The following is a 22,069-nucleotide window of genomic DNA, read 5'->3' as shown; positions in this document are numbered from 1 at the left end:
GGCTTTCAGTATGTCTGTCAGGATGTGGTCTTTGCCGTATTCACTGACAATCTGCAAGAAAGGGTGAGGGATGGGAGGCCCTGCTGGGCTCTCAGAGTCGGAGCAGGACGTTTGCATAGCTGGTGGCTGTAGGAAGGGCAGCATGAGGCCATCAAGTACATCCTCCGTGCAGAACCAAAAGCTTGGATTTTAAACAACTAGAAGGCAGAGGACAGACATGGGCTCTGTGCTGCAAAAGGCCAGAGCACACGGTGGCTGTTCCAAAGGGCAGGAGGGGATAGAGCACCCTGAATTTAAATGAACCAAATATAATTTTTCAACAGGAGGTGCCTTTAGATGGTCGAGCAGCCCCTCCCCCCAGTTTAGCCCCCGTCCTGGCTGCCTTCGGCCACAGATCCATGCTGACCTCCTTGGCAGTCCAGAGACCGGTGGCATGAGTGATCCATTCCCGGGAGTGAATGCCAGTGTCAATCCAGATGGCTGGGCGCTGAGAACCTCCAGTGCTGAACTGGGAAAAGAACCAGGCCCCAGATAGGTTTGAGCCGAGAGAGCTATGGCTCTGTTCCTAGGCTGCCTGGAAAGAGTCCCCAGGTGCATCCTCACCGCCTGAGGCGGCTCTGCGTGCCAGGTGTGCTGAGCCTGAGCGAGGGTGTGTGTGCAGGTGCCTCTGCCTGCCCATGAAGTGCACACATGTGGGGACCCTTGGCAATGCAGTGGCACTCTTAGAGAACAAAGTGAACCAGCCAGAAGCACAGAATTTCCCAGAACTGAAAGTATCTTGAGACTACTGTTTCTCAAACTTTAATGGGCACACAAATCCCCCTGGGGATCTTACTTAAATGCAGATCCTGATTCAGTAGGTCTGGGGAGGGGTCTGAGGTTGGGCATTTGTAACAAGCTCACGGGTGATGTTGATGCTGCTGTGCAAAGGCCACACTTTGAGTAGCAAGGTCTTAGACAACATTAAAGAGAGAATACAACAGCCCCTGGGGGGAAATGGAAGCAGGCACAGGTGAAGTCAAGTCCCAAGTTAGGTGAGGCCACTTGGTTGCTCAGAAGAGCCCACCAGAACACTGTTGAGAGCAGCAGCGTCTTTCCTGACGGCTGATGCCAAATGCCCTGCCCTGGTCCACTCTCCTGAGTGCCCTTTAGGGCATGTACTGAGAATCACTTTCCAGTGGGCTCTGCATTCACTTCTCCTGCTTCCTTTATGACAAAGGGCACTACAATTGCCAAGTTTGCTCAAGCTCTGTTCCAGCAGCCCCTGGGGAGAAGGACTGGGAGGTTTCTCCAGAGACTCAGGCCAATCCGTGGGGCTACCTGAGCCAGATGACCTCGGTCATTTGCAATGGGTCCTCTGTGTACCTCTCTTCCCATTTAATAGATGCAGCAAGCAAGTCACAGGAAGAGTGCCAACTCAGCATGCTCACACCCCAAGTCCAGGGTGACCACTGCCACTCTGCAGCTCCATCACCTTAGCAACCCTCCCACCTACTTCCTGGCCCAGGATGTGCCAGGTCACCACACTGTCACCTGTGTGTACCTGCAAGGGTGGGTGTCACTAAATGCCACAAAGCTTATGGGTCACTTGAGGACAGGAGTGTACAGATCTTTCCTCTCCCCAAACTTCCATTCAGTCATGACCCCAAATGGGCTCAATGTTATGCCAGAGACTGTCACTGTAGAGTTTACTGGTTGACACTGCAAGCTTTACCTTCAGGACCAGAATGGACCGATTTTCAAAGCTGCTGCCAATCTGAATTTTTGAGACAATATCTGAATGCTCAGTTACAAAGTTGTCCATCCAGCTATATATCTGAAAGGAATGAAGTTTATCAGATTGGCAGTTAAGCAGGGAGAGGGATGAACCCCTGGTCCTCTCCAAATACTCTCTTCCCCCAATCCCACCCTCTTCAATGCTTCGAGGGTCTAAAAGAGCCCAGATCAAGAATTGCAAAAATTGAAGATGTCCCCAGGGCTAAGGGCAATGCATGGTGGTCTGGCTGGATTCCCAGGCTCCTCAGCTCCGTTCAGAGCTGCGCCTTTGCCTGGGAGAAGAGCACGTGCTGAACCTCCTCATATCCCCAGGCTCAACCCACAGGACTCTCTCTGGTTAGAAGTTCTCTCTCTTGCCCCTTCTTCTTTGGCCCATTCAACCCATTTGAGAGATCCAGCAGACCTTGTAGTGCTGTTTTTTATTTTCTCGCCCCTTTTAGATTCTAAGCCCCTTGAAGGCAGGGTTCATGTTTTATTTATCTTTGGCATCAATAAATAGTGACAGACTATATTAATTCATTCTCTTATTCTTTCAGTACCCATAATTGAATTAACAAATATATGAAAAAAATGGATCCTCTATGACAGACCTTGTGAAGTAGAAAAAGTGATGATGACAATAGTAGGGTGGACAATATCAATAATGTCATGTCCTTTACATGCAAAATGAGGCCTGAGCCTTGATTTCTTTCTGGAGTGGGCATCCTTGTGCCCTTCTTGCATATTCTCCTTTCCAGACATTGATGCTGCTGTGCAAAGGCCACACTTTGAGTAGCAAGGTCTTAGACAACATTAAAGAGAGAATACAACAGCCCCTGGGGGGAAATGGAAGCAGGCACAGGTGAAGTCAAGTCCCAAGTTAGGTGAGGCCACTTGGTTGCTCAGAAGAGCCCACCAGAACACTGTTGAGAGCAGCAGCGTCTTTCCTGACGGCTGATGCCAAATGCCCTGCCCTGGTCCACTCTCCTGAGTGCCCTTTAGGGCATGTACTGAAAAGTCAAGTCCCAAGTTAGGTGAGGCCACTTGGTTGCTCAGAAGAGCCCACCAGAACACTGTTGAGAGCAGCAGCGTCTTTCCTGATGGCTGATGCCAAATGCCCTGCCCTGGTCCACTCTCCTGAGTGCCCTTTAGGGCATGTACTGAGAATCACTTTCCAGTGGGCTCTGCATTCACTTCTCCTGCTTCCTTTATGACAAAGGGCACTACAATTGCCAAGTTTGCTCAAGCTCTGTTCCAGCAGCCCCTGGGGAGAAGGACTGGGAGGTTTCTCCAGAGACTCAGGCCAATCCGTGGGGCTACCTGAGCCAGATGACCTCGGTCATTTGCAATGGGTCCTCTGTGTACCTCTCTTCCCATTTAATAGATGCAGCAAGCAAGTCACAGGAAGAGTGCCAACTCAGCATGCTCACACCCCAAGTCCAGGGTGACCACTGCCACTCTGCAGCTCCATCACCTTAGCAACCCTCCCACCTACTTCCTGGCCCAGGATGTGCCAGGTCACCACACTGTCACCTGTGTGTACCTGCAAGGGTGGGTGTCACTAAATGCCACAAAGCTTATGGGTCACTTGAGGACAGGAGTGTACAGATCTTTCCTCTCCCCAAACTTCCATTCAGTCATGACCCCAAATGGGCTCAATGTTATGCCAGAGACTGTCACTGTAGAGTTTACTGGTTGACACTGCAAGCTTTACCTTCAGGACCAGAATGGACCGATTTTCAAAGCTGCTGCCAATCTGAATTTTTGAGACAATATCTGAATGCTCAGTTACAAAGTTGTCCATCCAGCTATATATCTGAAAGGAATGAAGTTTATCAGATTGGCAGTTAAGCAGGGAGAGGGATGAACCCCTGGTCCTCTCCAAATACTCTCTTCCCCCAATCCCACCCTCTTCAATGCTTCGAGGGTCTAAAAGAGCCCAGATCAAGAATTGCAAAAATTGAAGATGTCCCCAGGGCTAAGGGCAATGCATGGTGGTCTGGCTGGATTCCCAGGCTCCTCAGCTCCGTTCAGAGCTGCGCCTTTGCCTGGGAGAAGAGCACGTGCTGAACCTCCTCATATCCCCAGGCTCAACCCACAGGACTCTCTCTGGTTAGAAGTTCTCTCTCTTGCCCCTTCTTCTTTGGCCCATTCAACCCATTTGAGAGATCCAGCAGACCTTGTAGTGCTGTTTTTTATTTTCTCGCCCCTTTTAGATTCTAAGCCCCTTGAAGGCAGGGTTCATGTTTTATTTATCTTTGGCATCAATAAATAGTGACAGACTATATTAATTCATTCTCTTATTCTTTCAGTACCCATAATTGAATTAACAAATATATGAAAAAAATGGATCCTCTATGACAGACCTTGTGAAGTAGAAAAAGTGATGATGACAATAGTAGGGTGGACAATATCAATAATGTCATGTCCTTTACATGCAAAATGAGGCCTGAGCCTTGATTTCTTTCTGGAGTGGGCATCCTTGTGCCGGATCCTCTATGACAGACCTTGTGAAGTAGAAAAAGTGATGATGACAATAGTAGGGTGGACAATATCAATAATGTCACGTCCTTTACATGCAAAATGAGGCCTGAGCCTTGATTTCTTTCTGGAGTGGGCATCCTTGTGCCCTTCTTGCATATTCTCCTTTCCAGACAAGTCACAGTCAGTCACAACTGCCCTAGCCGGCAGCTCTGAGCTGCCCTAGCTATGATCATGAATTTTCTCCAAATGAAAGCAACTCTGTTTTGTTCTATGAACATGACTGTCCAATGTGCCTGGCTTCCTGCCCATCATATCCCCTAGTACCCACGGCTGGGGCCACTGGATACCAGGATTTGTCATGGAGAGGTTGAGACCCCTGGATCCCTAACCAGGGGATTGGCTATGAAGGCAGCCTCTACCCTCTCTGTTCTGGCCCATAAAATGGGTCCCTGTTTTGGGCTTCTGCGTAGTAGACCCACGACTCTGCTCCATGCCTGCCTAGAGCTGTACAGTCAAACTGCATCCTCTGTTTCTGAATCCTAGATTCTGGACCTCTTCAAAGCTGAGACCTTCACCTAATGTCTGCTCTGCACTCCCAAGTGTCAGTTCACAGTCTCCCATAGACCCCAGAATCCTTCACTAGTCTCTGCCTGAGTCTGGAAACCCTAAGGGGCACAAAGGCACAAGAGAGCCCAGCGGTGCCCAGGCAGACCCACCTCATCCAGGGTGTGGTAAGAGGAGAAACTGAAGCTACTGGTGCTGCGCTCCAGCCGGCGGGATTTCGCCATGGCTTCTCTCTCCTCATCCAGCAGCACCTAAGAGACAGGGAACACGTACTGGAAGGGAAGCAGAGGGCTGGGCTGCCCAAGCCTCTTTGGAGCCCCTCCTCAGCTGGCCGTGTGTAAAGATAGCACCGACACAGGAGAATGAGCCACCATGAGTGTGAGCTGCACAACAGAGGGAGATGCCAGGTTGCTGGGCTAGTCTCCCAGTTGGCAAGGTGGCATTCTTGCTGCATTTCCCAAATGGGCACAGGGTAAGGAATCCGGAGAGCTGAGCTCTAATTCTGCCTCTCCCACTAACTTGCCATGGAACTTGCTGTGGGCTTAGTTTCCTCAGCTTGAAAACTGGCACAGCAAGATCTGCTTTGCCACCTCATAGGATAAACTGTAATAACAGACATGAAGACAGTTGGAAAAGGTGCTCGTGGTCTAAAGCCAACATTGTTTTTGCCCTGTACAAACACTCTGTTGAGTCAGGACCCATGCTGAACCACGTGCACTGACCCCCTGGGGAGAACAAAGGGCTCCTCTGATCCCCAACATTGACCCTACCCCCAGGAAGTAGCCTGGACTAGTGGCATGCAAGCCATTTGGAAAGCCAGGCACAGACAAAGCCAGCCCAAATCATTACTACCAATTTGCCAACAGTCTTCCACTTGCCAAGTTAATTGCCTACTAAACACAAGTACAGGTGAGCCAAAAGCAATGTCTATGAGTGTCAATTTGGAGTTGACACTCAGTCCTCACAGAATAATTCCCACTGACCAGGCAGTGGAGGGCCTGAATTGGGCTCACTGCTGAGGCTACTCACACCGTCCTGGGACATTTTTCCCAGCTTGGGTCACAGTGAGATGGGCAGGTGCCCATCTTCACTCAAGCTCATACCCTTATATTGGCTTCAGGTACTAAGGCACCCCAGATTTCAGCACTGACTGTCCAGTGTGACAAGTGCCTGGGCCCCTCTGTCACAGAGGACGTTGAGAATGCATCCTCATCAACCCAAAGTTGTACCTTGTTTGCAGCTCCGGGTCACAAGTAAGACTTGACAATAACTTATTTGGGGTCAGAGGCTTTTAGTTTACCAAGCATCTTTATCCACATTATCTCACTTGATCTGGTCAGATGACCAGATAACAGGGCAGGAATTAACTATTCGTGTTTTAGAGATAAAGAAGATTGGACAGGCAAAAGGACTTAATGGCAGAGCTAACAAAAGTGGCAGAGGTGAGGTAGAACTGGATATCCTAGTTGCTAGCCTTGGGTTCCTTAAGGCTAGCTGACAAAACTAAAGGCTGACAACAGTAACATATATATACATAGATGTGTGTGTGTGTGTGTGCATGTGCGTGTGCGTGTGCGTGTGCGTGTGTGTGTGTGTGTGGAGAGAGAGCACACAAATGCACAAAATGTTAATGACACCTGAGAACTCCATTGTACGTTCTTTCAATTAAAAAGTGTTTTAAAATAATGAAAAACCAAGTACCCCCGAGCATATGAACACAAGACACTAAAATGCCAAAAATATATACCAAAATGCTAACAATGTCTGTTAGAAGAATTAGGATTTTTTTTTCCTTTTTGTCTTTTTTCGTGACCGGTAACGGGATCGCAACCCTCGGTGTCGCGCCCGCACCGCGCTCAGCCAGTGAGCGGACCGGTCTCTATATGGGATCTGAACCCTCAGCGGGAGCGCCACCGTGCTCCCAAGCGCCGCACCCTACCAAGTGCGCCACTGGGCTGGCCCAGAATTAGGATTTTTAACTATTTTTTTCTTTTCTCTATTTTTACACTTTGGCAATGTGCTTATACTACTTAAATAAGTATGGACATTGAAAAGAATAAATAACAGCAACACCAAAAGCCCTAATGGCTAACGTAGAGTAGCAGCCCGGGCTGGAAGAGAGGTGCCCCCGCCCCACCTGCTGCGGGTGAGGCCACTGCCTGGTGACTCATCCCTGAGGACCCAGTCAGCTCACAACTCTCAGCTTCACAGATTTCAAAATGGGACTGGAAATTGATGTTTGAGCCCATTTTATTTTATTTTTGAGCACCAACTACGTGCTCAGCAATTATAATTGTCATGTTTTCTAGCTGAGCTGGCTGGGCCGGGGACATTCCCACTTGGGCAGAGCTGGGACTGCTGGTTAAGTTAGAGATGGCTGGGGGAGCCTCAATCCTTGCTGGCCTCTCACAAGCACCAGACAAAAGGAGTTGGTTTTTTTGCCAGGAAGTTGACCCAAATCTCAGCCGCCTACCGTGACCAATGCCCACAGGCCCCTATGGGCCAGGTGCTACCAGCCATGGGCACGGGTAGCTGTGAGGAAGTCCAGGCAGGGCAGGCCTGTCCCAGGCTCTGGCCTCAAGGAAGGAAGTTAAATGAAGTCAAAGGGTCCCTGAGGCTGATCTTCTAGGGTCTGGTGGAGGGCCTGAAGTGTGGGCAGAGGTGGAAGACAGGGAGGAGAAACTGGAAAGAAAGGACGAGAGGACCCAGCTCTTCCCACACAGCCCGGGGACACCACAGGAAGACAGGTCCCAAGAGGCTGTTTTTTGTTCCACAAAACAGCTTGGAGGCAAATGGGAAGTTGGCACCAAACTGCAAATAACTTTCCAAACACCCTCACAGCCTCATGAGTGGATAGGACGCCCCCTTACAAATCAGGAATGCTCGGCCCGCACAGCTGGGCCCAGCTCCGGGGACATTGATCTGCCCGGCCTGGGAAGTGCACAGATGCTTGCTCCTTTCACAGGGCTCAGGGGAGGGGTGGGGCGCTAAGCATGTGGTCCTGCCACAGCCTCAGGAATGCTTGGTGACAGCCCTTAGGCTTCTCAGGAAAACAAAAAAAACAACCAACAAACTCAGAGGTGAGCCATTTGCCTCCCTGGAAGCCATAACCTGACAGGGAAAGTCATACTGTGGTGTGAATTAATTTATGATAGGGGTAAGGAAGGATGGGAGCCTTAAGCAAACAACAGCACCTCCAAAATGGGAGAGGGGAGGAGACCCAGGGCCCCAAAAAGTGACACTGGGGCCTGAAGGGAGCAGCATCTCTCAGCACTGAAATGGACGCAGCCCATGGGAACAGAGTGTGTGGGGAGCTGTGTGATGACAGCTGTCACCTCTCCTCATGTGTCCCCGGCCTTGTCTTCCAGACTTGATGTTTGCAGCAGCAGCTACTCAGCCAGTGGCAACTACAGTTGGAGGCACATCTGTGGGGGCGGCTACAGATGCTGTTAGGATGGACCCCTGCCCACAGGACAAAGCTAAAACACGACACAAGCCACAATGACAACAGCTGGGGAGGCAGGTGGCACCAGTGCAGGTCTTGGAGCCAGACCATGCCCGGATGCTGTCACCAACTTGGACAAATTTCTGACTTCTCGTTGCCTCAGTTTCCCCTTCATAAAATGGGGCTCATGTTATCACATACTTTAGCACATACTTTAAAGTGTTCTCCTGAGGCTTAGAAGGGTTACACGTAAAATGCTTAGGATTGCCTGGCAAGCTCTAAATGCTAGTAACTGTTAGCTGTGATGATGATGACAATAACCCTTGGGCTGACTCCAGGGCTCTGTGACAGACACAAAGACATGACCAGGAAATCTGGATTCCTCCAGAGGGAATGTGGCATCTGTAGCACTTGGAGGGCATCCACGGTCACCAGGCTGAGTCAGTCAGCACCTGTTGCCCAACAGAGGGGCCTGGGCCTGTCCCTGCCCCTTGATGCAGCCAGACTCTGCCTGTCCCTCAGGGCCTTGCCCACGACTGCTCCTTTCTTCCCCGCCTTCTTCTGCAATCCCCCCAGCCACCCTTCTCTCTCTTCTAGGCCACCACCCACCCCCACACCCGCCAACAGCATTTTCATGTTGAGAACACTTCCCCTCAGCCAGCAAGTATTTGTTGAGCACGCACTGTGTGCTGGGCACTAGAGACATGGAAGCCAATGCAGCAAAACTGTCTGCCCTCATGGGGCTTACAGTCTAGCAGGAAAGGCAATCAGCACGACAAAGAAGTACATTACACAGTAGGATGCGAGAAGGTGGTAAATGCCCAGGAGAAGAGTGAAGGAGGGGAGGGAGGGAGTTGGGGATGAAAGGTACGATTCAAGGTACGATTCAAAGTCAGGTGAAAAGGTGACACCTAAGCAAGGTTGAAAAGCAGTGAGGGAATAGCCACGTGGACGTCTGCAGGAACAGCATTCCAGGTAGAGGGCCCAGCCAGCGCCAAGACCCTGAGATGTGAATAGTCAGGTGGAAAGGTGACACCTAAGCAAGGTTGAAAAGCAGTGAGGGAATAGCCACGTGGATGTCTGCAGGAACAGCATTCCAGGTAGAGGGCCCAGCCAGCGCCAAGACCCTGAGATGTGAATCTCGTCAAGGGCCCTGCGGCAGGAATGGGTCAGGCAAGCTCGAGGACCATCAAGGAGGTTCAAGGCCGTGGTGCAGAGCGAGCTGGGGGAGAACAGTCATTGATGGGGGCAGGGAGTGGATCGTGTGGAGCCATATGGCAATTTTAAGGACTTTGGCTTTTACTCTGAGTTAGGAAGTTCATTGGAGTGTTTTAAGCAGAGGAGTGACATGACCAGACTTGCATATTTTTTAAAGGGCCCCTCTGGCTGCTCCTTTGTAACTAGGCCTAAGGAGTCAAGGGTGAAATTGGGGAGAGTGGTTAGAAAGCTACTGGAATAACCCAATGAAGGACCACGGTGCCTTGGCCGGGGCAATAGCGTGAGATGCACTAAGATATATTTAGAAGGCAGAGCCCATGGCATTTGCTGATAGACTGTACATGAGGGGTGAGAAAGGAGTCAAGAATGACTCCAGTTTCAAGAAACTGAGATGGGGGCAGCTGCAGAGGAGTGGTTGGGGCCCAGGGCTGGGGGGCTGGGGGAGCTCAGTGTGGCTCAGGAGAGAGGTGCTGTCTGGAGACATACACGGGAGCCATCAGGAGACAGGGGGTATTTAACAGCATGATCCCGGATGAGGGTAGGGAGGAGAGCTGGAAACCAGAAAACTACAGGCAAAGGGTCATCAGGCAGCCCGGGAGAGTGCAGTGTCCTGGAAGCCCAGGAAAGATACGAGTTCCAGGGAGGGGAGAGAGACCGTTGTCCTGGGGAAAGGGGAACACTGAGAGTCGACCACCAAGCTGGACTTGCATGTGACACTGTCGAGGGCAGCTTTGGTGAAGTGAGGGGCTGACAGCCTGCCGGAAGGGCAGGATGCCGATGGCAAGTAGAGTCAGTATTTTCCAGACTTTTGCTTTTCAGAGAAGCAGAAAAATGGGGTGATGGCTGTGGGGGAAGGGAGCGAGGGAAGGGATCAAGAGAGGATTTTTTTAAGATGAGAGAAATAACCCTCTACTTGTATGCTGATGGAATGATCCACTGGAGAGGGGGAAATTGGAGAAGCAATATTTACACTAAATGCTATTCCTCTCTGGATGGTCGGGGCATGGGTAATTTTTGTTTTCTTCTTGTGCTTTCCCCTATTTTCTAAATTACCTAACATGAATATTTATTAATTTTGTAATCAGAAAAAAGCCATTAAAATCCACAGAGCTGACTGCTCAAGTGAAGCTTTTCCATGGTGACTCATCCCAGGAAAAAAAATAAAAAAGAAAAAAACCCAAAGGGCTGAAAAGAAGGAGGAGGTGAAGAAAAATTAAATCCAAATAGAGCTCACTCGGCATCAGATAATGTCTCCCCGGCCCGCTGCAATTTCCGCACCATCCCCCTGCCTGTCAGTCTCTCCCTGGCCCTGGCCCCAACTCAACACTGTCATCCTCACAGTGGTTTTTCTTGAATGCAAATCTGATCGCGTCAAAGCCCCTCCGGTGGGATGCCTCCCCCATGGTTTTAAGGACAAAATCCCAACCCTTCACAAGGCAGAAAACGCCCTTTGCCATGGGGTCTGGCCTCACCGCCAGTGGAGGCGGGGCCCCCCTTTTCTTCCTTCCCCAGCCCCCCTCGCCGCTTGCACCGCAATTACTGCCTTCTCAGAACCGAGGTGCAGCGCGCTGGCTCCCATAGCAACCCGCACCGCCTCCACCCACGCGCTCATCCTCTCCATTGTCGTCCCCTCCATTTACTCCCCTCCACAACCCCCACCACCACTCTCCGACGCCCCTGGATACAGAACTCGCATTTTTTTTTTCTTTGTATTTCCAGCACCTTGCCCCCTACTCAGCACCCAGTAGGGATCTCTGTATCTGCGGGTGGGGCGGAATGAAGGGACCCCCCTCATCTTTCTCCAGCAGCCCTCTGATCACAAGGGGGGGCAGCTCTTCCCTTCCTTGACAATTCCCCAGGCCTCTGGCCAGTGTGAACACCAGCATCAAGGTTTTTCATGCTTCCTGCAGCCTGGTGCTAGCCACGGATCACACCCTCTCCTCATTCCTACCCTCTTCATGTCCGTGAATTCAACTAACATTTATGAAGCCCTCACTAAGAGGCAGGCCCACAGCAGGTGCTGGGGTACAGAGATGGATGGCGGGGGCATGGAACTAAACCTTGAGGGGCCGAGGGGGGTGCTGGGGAGAAAAAAGACAACATGTTAAAGGGCCGGCTCTGTGGCTCACTCGGGTGAGTGCGGTGCTGATAGTGCCGAGACCATGGGTTCGGATCCTGTATAGGGATGGCCGGTGCGCTCACTGGCTAAGCGTGGTGCTGACCACACCATGCCGAGGGTTGTGATCCCCTTACCAGTCAAAAAAAAAAAAGACAACATGTTAACAAGGTTTTTCTCTGGTCAGTAGAGTAAATTCATTCAGCAGACAACTGTTGAGGGCCCACCATACAGGGGACAGCAAACCAAGTTACTGGGGCTGAGAAGACACAGGACAGGGAGAAGATCAGGCCCATGTGTCAATATCTGAAACGTAAGAATGGATGCTCATGACTTGAGCAGTGCCAAGTCCTTCCCGTCCTGTTAGCGTCTCTGAGCTCTCCTCTTCCTGGACCCCTTCCCCCATCATCACCACAAATCAACTCCAGCTCCCTCCAAGCCAAAATGTGATCTTAAGTGTGGCAATCAGAGCCTGATGCGTTGCAGACAGAGAAGATGTTGGTGAAAATCGTGCCTGGCTGGGCTGGGTTAGGGCTGAGAGTTCAGCACGTTTTCCTGTGAGGGAGTGCAAAGCCCCAAAGGGATGTGGGGGCTGCAGACATCAGGAGAGGACAGGCAGAGGAGAAGGGACACAACATGGTATGGGGGTGGGCACGCAGAGATGACCCCAGGCCTGTTCCTGATGTGCAGAAATCAACAGAAAGGTTTTAAAGACCTCTGCATATCTATTTGCCAAATGCTGCGGGGGGCAGGCGGGTGGTAGTGGGGGGTTCATAGGGCAGGGCAGAAGCAGGAAAATGCAGACTTCAAAATATGGGCATGAGCTGAAAAACAAGAATCCAGTAATTCAGTTCTATTTCTTTTGATGTGGTGGTCTCTTTTGTCTGTGGGAGTTTCCCCATTTTTGTTTGTGGGGGATTTAATTAGAGAAATATCCCACCCCCACATGTCGGGTGGGAAGCACATATGCCCAATGAGGGATAAAGGTCTTTGAATGGACCCGATGCCCCAGCCCTGCGCTCGCATGGGAAAGGAACGCTGCCTAATGCGTTTATCCGTGGCATGCGGTGTCAAGTGTGCGTCGGGAGGCTCTGTGTTCCCACAGTCAGAGCCGTTAGGGGAGATTAGTGGTGTACTACATGGTTGGCAATCAATCGATGTGGATACAATTCCACAGGTACACAGCCAGCAGCGGTATCAGCAGAAGGATGCAGCCAGCACCCAAGAGATTGTTAGGAAGGAGGCTGTGCCTTCAGAGGCTCTTTGGGATATTCTTGGAGACGCAACAATTGAAACAGAATGTCATGGTGTTTAGAAAAGCTGCTGTAAAGTGAGGCGTCAGGTGGGGTCAAGGAGTTTGGGATGCCCAGGATGAAGGCTCTCTTTGCCCCCACGCAAAGGCTCCCTTCGTCCTCACCCAAAGCTGTTCCTCTGGGAGAAACCTACTGAGAGAGATGCCCTCAGTACAGAGAACCCTGCGCTGCAGGTGTGGGAGCGAAACCATGCAAGGGACAGGAGTCAGAAAAGCAGAAGCCAACCAGAGCTGCCCCTCACCCCCCACGGTGCCCAGGGAGGACCTGCGCTCTTTCCTCCATTCCCCATCCCCCTGACACCCCCACCTCCTCCTTGCTACGAGCTGCGAATCCCTCCACGACACGGCTCATCCACAGGTGTCCCTTCCGTTCCCACACCGGGAGTACTTTCCCCTCATGAACGCTGTCCTAGGTTTAAAATTCCTCTGGGAAGTTTGAGGTTTAAGTCTTCCATGACATGTTCACAAACACGCAGATGGAGACCCAGAAACAAAATGTCCAATTTGAGCCCTGAACGCTTTTCCTCCACATTGGGCCCCCAGCAAAAAGGAATGTGAGGGGCGAGACCCCAGCCGCAGCGGCAGGGTGGGACCTCACCTGGATGTCCTTTATCATGATGCTGTAAGCAAGGCCATGAGACTCCAGATAAGCTTTGACGTCTTTCAGTTCAGAGAAAGGAACTCTCATATCCACGGGGAGGCTGGGTCTGGCTGGGACACGCCAGAAGTCCACCTTGTTCACAAAGGAAAGAAAAACAGATGTGTTCATTGCATGTCCTTACACACAATCCCGTGGGCACCCTAGAAAGCCAGATGATCTTCTCTTACACATTTAAAAGGTCCCCAGGCCTGGGGCAGGGAGTCGGGAATCAGACCCTCTGCCCACAACCAGGCACTCCATCAGTGCCAAGGAGCATGCCAAAAACATCACCTCCCTGTGGGTGGCCCACCACAGCCACCTCAGTAACCACAGCTGCCGCAAAAGTGGCTAGATGTCACAACCACCACGCAGATGGTCCGCCAGCCACTGGAGTGCATTGACAGGTAATATTGATTCGATCAACATATGTCGACATTGAATCCCAAAAATATGTAAAATCAATTATGATTCAATAAAAAAGAGGAAAAAAATAAGAAATAAAGAAATAATAAATCCCTTTAAAAAAAGGGGGGGGGGCAGTTCCATCGTGAAAACCCTAAGGCCAAGCAGAAAGACCGGGACAAATAAACAAAATCCCCAAGTCACTGAGTTTTTTTCCCTAATTTCGAGCATATTTGTCCTCCAGCCTCACTCACACATTACAACTTCGCCTGGATCCAAAGAGCCCTAAGGAGTTCCCAAAGGTGACTCACTCATCATCAGGGACATTCACATGGACAAGGACCCTGGTCAGAAGAGGGAAGAGTCCCTGATCCTGATCCCTGGAGAAGCAGGAGAGGCCTAATCTGGATGCCCATGTCATCCTCTCTCTACATCTATTTTTCAGTCTGTAAAATGGAGGGAATTATCATAAAGTGTTGAGTCCCCATTGACAGGGACACTTATATAAATAGCAGCAAGGGCTTTGGGCCACGTCCAGAAATATCTGGTTGTTTCTACAACCCTCAAACAAAATCTTTCTATTATAATGATGGAAGAAATGTTTTCCATTGTGAAAACCTGCAGAGGACAAATGTTCTTGGAAACAAACGCTCAGGCTGACAGGGACGAACCCAAATAAAACACAGGTTTGCCAAGCTAAGCCATTTCCATGGGGAAGCAGATGTGTCCAGTCTCCGTGCTATGTGGCTTCCCACCCAGACACATCTGTGCCTGCCATGTGGCTTTAGGAAATTCCAGCTGTTTTCAGAGCAGCCTCCCTGACAGGGTCTGCTCGGCAGCCCTTCCATCCAGGACAGAAATGATACAGTCTAAAAAGACCACCCAACCTTCTGGGCAAGTGTCTCAACCTTTCCTGACGAGAAGCCACATTTGATTTTTTCACAGTTTTGTGATCTTTGGCAGAGACATCAGGAAGGCGGGTTTGGGATTTGGGGGAGCAGAACAGGGAGCTGGAGGGGAGAAGTGTCTCCAAGCCCTGAGGATTCCTCACCTTCTGGGGCTTCAGGCCCTCCAGGTCCCTGAGAAGTGAAAGCTCCTTCTCATCTTTGGCCAGGATTCGAAGAACCTGGTCTCTGGAAAAACACGGGAGGGGCAGAGGAAGCCATGGAAAAGAATTCCTAGAAGGCCGTCTTGCTCGGAAGAGGCAGAGTGCAGAAGAGACGGGGCTGAGGGGACCTGGCAGGAAGCCTGGGACACCATGTGACCAGAGGCTGAGCGGGAAGGGCTCGGAGCTCTGGGAAGCACTCAGTCCCTCAGCCTCGAGCCAGTGGTCTCTCCAGCCCCAAAGACAGACCCCACAGTGGACTAAATAAATCTTGTCAATGCTACGAAGAACTTAGAGCCAAGACAGGGAAAGCAGGATGGGAAAGAAATACGGGGTGTGTGTGTGTGTATGAGTGTGTGCGTAGCAAAAGGAAGGAAGGGGAGAAAGGAAGAGATACAGGGCCGGGGGGACCCATGGGAGCCCCAAGTGCTCTTCATCCAGGAGCCCCAAGACCATGGTCTGTCCAAACCCATGGACAGGGAGATCAGAGAACCTCACCCCACCTACTATGGAGGAAGCTGAGCTCCGTCCCTTCCTGCTGGAGGTGCGTGGGGGCAGCGCCAGCCCATGGCCTGCAGAGTGAGCTCTGGGGTCTGAGGCCTCGATGCTGGATCCCACCCCGACTGGACAGTGGGCCCCTCTCTAAGCTGTGTCTCCCCTTCTCTACTACAGAGATACTGTGGATTATCTACCTTGTGGGATCTTTGGGAGGCTCGCAAATCATGTCCATAGAAGCTCTGGCATATGACACCAGAACTTACTATTATTCATAGGGCAATACCACGTCCATGTTTGGGTAGGGGTACATAGTCTTTTAGGGGTTACTAACTTCTTTGAGAATCTGAGGAAAACTATGAACCCTTCACTCCCAAAGAAGTACACATACAAAAACCGTTACATAACATTTCAGGGATTCTTGGAGCCCTGAAAGTTTACCCCTGGACCCCAGGTAAAGATCTCTGGATTTGGGGAGGGACAATAACACAGCCGCGTGGCCCGCCCTGGAGCACGAGTGGAAGAGCATGGAACTGGAGGTGGGGTCAGGGTGGGAACCAAGGTCCTGGCTTCTGCACCTCGATCAGGTCCCCGCAGGACAGCCATTTTCTCACTGGGACACCCGGTTCCCTAGCTCCCGGCCAGTCCTCCCTGCTGTGCAGCAGCCACTCACCCCGTGAAATTCATTTGGCCCAGAGCTGCTGCCAGAATAAAGCTGAAGACCAGGAGCAACCGCCTGTCCACAGGGGACAGCCAAGGATCCATCCGTCCTCTGGGGGTTCCCCGCATGCTTCTGCGTCCAGGTGACCTTCAGGGGCTTTCCTCATGCACAAGCATGGCCCAGGCCTCAGGACAGTGTAGCACCTAGAGGCCGGCAGACCCGCCTGAGAGTGGGCATTAGGCTCTCTCTGGGGAGACCCCGCGAGTGGCTGTCCCACACCAGGCCTTGGGAGAACTAGGGTCACCCCTCCCCCCCAGGCAAATCCTCTCCTGGGAAGGGGAGAAGGAAGAGAGGAAAACAGGGCCCTTAGCTCTTCTTTCCTCTCTGGAGGTTTGCTGGGCCAGCCTCTTGTGACCTCAAGTCCACCATCTGGAGAAAGATGGGGGTAGCCGGTGGCCCTAGGACAGCACGCCTTTCCTCCCTCCTGCACGAAATCTTCTCTTTTGCTCTCCTCCTCCCAATCTACTCACACTTTCCCTGGGCCATATCCTCCTTACACATGAGGGTGCGGATGTCATGGAAAGACTGCTGGACTTAGAGACAGAGAACTGGGTGCTCAACTCCTATCCAAAAGATCTGGGGCAACTGACCTGATCTCTCTAAATCTCAGTTTACTCATCAGTCAAATGAGGTTAACAATATCTCCCCTCCCTACCTCACAGGGTTTTGGGGGGAAATAGATGAGGCAACTTGGTTGAATTGGCTTGGCAAAGCCTGCAAAATGTAACGTATTAGTATTTCAAAGGCATTAACTCTTTAGTCACGGCTGCATTTTAGGTCAGTACTCCAGTCACAATAGGGAGAAAGGGAAGGGAAGAGAATGGAGAGGGGGACAAAGGAAATATGTCTCGTATGAGAAGGAGCTCAGTTGAGATTCCCTTTTCTCTATCTTCAGGTGGTCACTAGCACGCTGGCACAGGTAATACATTTTCTGCTAGATGTGAAGGCCACTTGCAGTCATTATTATGGGTCTCAACAGACAACAGAGTCAATGTCTCAGTCCCGCTAAAGCCCCACACAGTCCCCTTTATGAGCTAGGAATAGCAGGGAGAGAGCAGAGGCCTGCACCCAAAGCAGTCATATTGCAGGGAGAAAGTGAAAGATGGTGCCCGAATGGTAAGTGACGAATCTAACAGAAAACCCACAGGAGGTGCAGAAAAGCAGAGACTAAATCCAACAAAGTTGTTCAGCAGAGGATGTCAACCAAAGGCCACTTAACTGTCACTGGCGATTCTCAGAAGTCCCCCTCCCCATCCATCCTTTTCCAGAATGGCCAATTAACTGGCCGTGTGTGCAGGGGCGAGCTCTTCCATTGACAGAATGCCCTGCGAGTGGCTGTCCTATGCCATTAGTTCATGGGTCAGCTGTTCAAACGTGCCAGACTCTCCCACAACCCTGGCTTCAGGAACTCTCAGGCAATAACATTAGCAAAGGGCTGCAGGACCTAGAAAGAAAAGCAATAATGCTTCCACCCAAGTACCAACAGCTCTAGTACTAATGGCAACAAAAGAATGAACCGGTAAACGATAGCTCAGGAATTTAAAGGAAAACTGGGAATGGTGCTAGTCACCCAAAGTACCCAGCATCTTCTCGTGCAAAAGCATCAGTTTAAGTCTCTAACAATGAGACAACTATCCCTGTACTTGGTTTAAGGGGGGGAAGAGAGCGAGAGAGCAGGAGCAAAAGAGAAAGAGAGAGGGGAGCAGCTAGGAATTCTTGAGACTTCTATGGCAGCACTTCCAATAGAACTTTCTGTGATAATGGAAATGTTCTGTGTCCACGCTGTCCAATAGGATAGCCACCAGCCACTCGAAGTGCGGCTAGTGTGCCTGAGGGATTTTAAATTTTTATTTTAATTAATTTAAATAAAATTTAAATAGCCATATGTGGCTAATGGCTATCATACAGAACAGCAGAGTTCTACGGGAATTGACCAAACCTAAAAGCAGCACTTTTGATGGCTGAATTTGAAGCAGACACACACAGCTGTGCCTGACCCACTACCTCATACTGGCTTCTCACTCGCAGTTAATTATTCATCCAATCATTTACTCAGTAAATGTCTAATGAATGCCTGCTATGGGCCGGGCACTTTCTAAGGTCTGAGAGTAAAACTGGGAGCAACACAGACCTGGCCCTTCACTCGCAGTTAATTATTCATCCAATCATTTACTCAGTAAATGTCTAATGAATGCCTACTATGGGCCGGGCACTTTCTAAGGTCTGAGAGTAAAACTGGGAGCAACACAGACCTGGCCCTTACATTTCTAATGAGGTAAGTAGACAATTAATTTAAAGAACATACAGAAAAATGTAAAAATACAGCTGGTGTGTGTGCTACAAGGGAAAGGTACATTGCACAGGAGGACAGGTAACATGGACTCCACATAGACTGAAGAGGGTTTCCCTAAAGAAACTGTGTTGGAGGACTTTAACTTCCCGCAGGTGGGTGGGTTAGATACCTATACAATCCTGCCCAAACGAGACAACTCACATTCAGGATAAAATATTTTTAATAACTTTTTAAATGCGTCACTGGATTGGCATGAAAGTAAGAATCTATAGATTCCCCAAAAGAAGTAAAAACTAGACAGACACCTGAGAGATGAGCAAACTTTCCACCTGAGGATTTCTCAGACCCTAGAGTTCTGGGTCTTCTTCCTGCAAGAGTGTACCTTGCATTTGGTATCATTTTCCTTCTGTTTGAAGTCTGTCTTTTAAAACTTTCCTTTAGCAAAGGTCTGTTTTTATTTATATGAAACTTTTTCATTTTGCTGTCATTCCTGAAAGAGTTTCACTGGGTATAAATTATAGGTCATTTACTGTTCTCTCGGCACACTGAAATTCTTATCCCACAGTCTTCCGGCTCCCATTTTTGCTGCTAAAAGGTAATCAGTGAGTTTGAAAGAGTTTCACTGGGTATAAATTATAGGTCATTTACTGTTCTCCTCTCGGCACATTGAAATTCTTATCCCACAGTCTTCCGGCTCCCATTTTTGCTGCTAAAAGGTAATCAGTGAGTCTACTTATTGTTTTTTATGAGAAGATGGGTTTGTTTGTTTTTTTTTTTTTTCCTGGTTGCTTTGAAGATTTTGCCTTTGATGTTCTGCTGTCTTATTATCATGTATTTTTCAAATCTACCATAATATGTCTAGGTATATGTTTCTTTTGTTTTATCCTGCTTGAGAATCATTTTGCTTCCTGTATCTGGGCATTGCTCTCTTTCCATTATTTTCAAAATTGCTCAGCCATTATATTTTTAAACATTGCCTCTTTTCCACTCTATTATTTTCATCTGGAACTTTTGATTAGATAGATGTTAGGCCTTCTCTTTCTATCCTCTAAGCCTCAGCCATTCTGTTGTATTTCCATTTCACCATGTCTCTGGGCTACATTCTGGATAATTTATTTGTATCAAATATTTGTTTCTTTATTCCAGTTAACTGATTCTCTCATTAGTTGAATTTAATCTACAGTTTAATCGATCTGCTAAGTTTGAAATTTCAATTGCTACAGTTCATCGATTCTGAAACAATATTTTTTCACATTTTAACACCTCTGAAATCAGGATGCACTTGCAGTGATAATTGGCAGTGTTTTTGATGGCACATAAAATTATGGTGCATCTTATAATCAGTTCTGTTTTACAGCCAACACAATATGGTATTCATTTTTCTTTTTTAGAAGTTCTATTTGATTCTTTTTCAAGCCCAAATAAACATATATATAATTTTCTTCGAACATTTACCTATGAAAATCCTTTGAGGCCTGGGTTGAAATTGAGTTCCTCCAGAGAGAATTTGCATTTACTTTTGTGAGTTGCCTGGGGGGCACTACCAAGTTGAGATGACTCTAAATTAAGATTTTTTTTTTTTTGGACTTCATAAATTTAGTTAGCATAAATTTAGGCCACAAACTCATGTGGGGCTTACTTGTGGTTATAAATTCTCAGGGGATATTTTTCCCAGGATCAACTAACACTGATGTTTTAAGCCCTGGACAATAATAGCATATTATTTGCAAACAGATAATTATAGTTAAAGTGTCTTAAGGTCCTGGAATTGTTGGGGAAAAGGATAGATATTGATAATTTTTTAGACTTTGGTAACTATGAATGTTCAAATAACTAGAGTAATGACTAAAAGAATAGGCATAGAGCATATAACTTCCAAAGAGGTAGAAAGGGTAAAGATGAAATGAGAAGAAGGGTGAAAAATAAACCAAAAAAGGTGATTTAAAAAGGTTTAAAAAAGAAGAATTTTTAGAAGTGGGGCAAATTGAAAGGACATAAAAAGAAGAAACTTCCCTAAGTGTATTTGCAATAATACTAAATGTAAATGGATTTAACTCTCCAAGAAAAGACAAAAATGATCAGAATAGATTTTCTTAAAAACCTAGCTATATGTATTCACAAGAGATATTTTTAAGACATAAGAACAAAGAGAAACTAAAAGTCAAGAATGAAAAAAGATATTCCAGGTAAATGCTAATAAAAGAAAGCACTTGTAGCTTTATTAATATAAGATAAACTTTAAGGTAAATGGCATTACTGGAAATAAGAGGATTACTACCTAATGATACTACTTTCAACTTTCCAAGAATATTTAACACATAAAAATACCCAGGAATAATTCTAACAAATAATGTGCAATCCTTCTTGGAGACAATTATAAAACTTTATTGAAAAATGTTCAAGTTCTAAACAAATCCAAAGATATACTGCATTCTTGAATAAGAAAATCCAGTGTTACATAATTGTCCATTCTCCTAAAATAGATCCAGAGATTCAGTGTCCAGTTGACCCTTGAACAACACAGTTTGAACTGCACAGATCCACTTACATGTGGATTTTTTTCAACAAATACTGAACAATGCTGTAAATGTATTTTTTTCTTATGTTTTTCTTAACACTTTCTTTTCTCTAGCTTACTTTACTGTAAGAATACAGTATATTTTATGTATATGTAAACCATACAAAATATGTGTTAATTGACTTTAGGTTATCAATAAGACTTCCAGTCAACAGTAGGCTATTTAGTAGTTAAGTTTTAAGGGAGTGAAAAGTTTTATGTGGATTTTCAACTGCGCAGGGGTTGGTGCCCCTAACCCCACATTGCTCAAGGGTCAATGTAATTCCAACCAAAATCCCAACAGTTCTACAAAACTTCGCAAGCTGATAAAAATGCATATGAAGAAACAAAGACCCTGATAAGAGTCAAGACAATCCCGAAGAAGTTCCCCTTCAATCCTAAAGGAGAACTTTCTATCACAGACATTAAAACATGTTGTAAGGCTATAGTTGTTGAGACGATATAGTACTGGCATAGATAGACAAATGGGACATACGACAGAAACAAACCCAAGCATATTTGGAAACTGCATGTTTTGCAGACTTGACACAGAAGATCAATGTGGAACAGACAGATTATTCAATAAATGTTACTAGGATAATTATAGATCTATGCAGGGAAATGAAATTAAATCCCTATCACATCACATACAAGAATTAATTCCAGGTAGATTAAAATTCTTAAATGTAAAAGGCAAAACTATAAGACAGAAGACAATAGAAGGATATTTTTATGACATTGGGATAGGGAATAGTTTTTCTAAACAAGACACAACAGGCAAAACAAACAAATAAATAAATAAAAGTTCCCATAAAGAGAAAGATACATAAAAATCAACTATGTTAAAATTAAGAACTTCTGTTCCTGAGACCCTTGACTGAGAGTAGAAAGCAAATCTCATACTAAGAGAACATATTTGTAACATACAAAACTGGTAAAAAATCACTACCCCGGATATATAA

General features: G+C 47.9%; 1 protein-coding gene across 1 annotated transcript in view; it reads right to left on the bottom strand.

Moving 5' to 3' along the window:
• CPA5 (carboxypeptidase A5) overlaps positions 1–16,325 on the bottom strand; it is a 21,730-nt gene extending 5,405 nt beyond the window's left edge. Inside the window, exons 1-5 of the mRNA XM_008582714.1 lie at positions 16,210–16,325; positions 14,988–15,126; positions 13,493–13,627; positions 4,956–5,054; positions 407–508 (exon numbers count right to left, since the gene is read on the bottom strand). Of these exons, the coding sequence (XP_008580936.1) occupies positions 407–508; positions 4,956–5,054; positions 13,493–13,627; positions 14,988–15,126; positions 16,210–16,325 (591 nt within the window). The remainder of the gene's footprint in view (positions 1–406; positions 509–4,955; positions 5,055–13,492; positions 13,628–14,987; positions 15,127–16,209) is intronic.
• Between the last annotated feature and the right edge of the window lie 5,744 nt (positions 16,326–22,069).

Source organism: Galeopterus variegatus, unplaced genomic scaffold, assembly GCF_000696425.1.
Source record: "Galeopterus variegatus unplaced genomic scaffold, G_variegatus-3.0.2 Scaffold2706, whole genome shotgun sequence".
In the NCBI taxonomy this organism is placed as follows: Eukaryota; Metazoa; Chordata; class Mammalia; order Dermoptera; family Cynocephalidae; genus Galeopterus; species Galeopterus variegatus.
The sequence above is the reverse complement of the archived record's forward strand: the minus strand, read 5'-3'. Positions and strand labels throughout refer to the sequence as shown.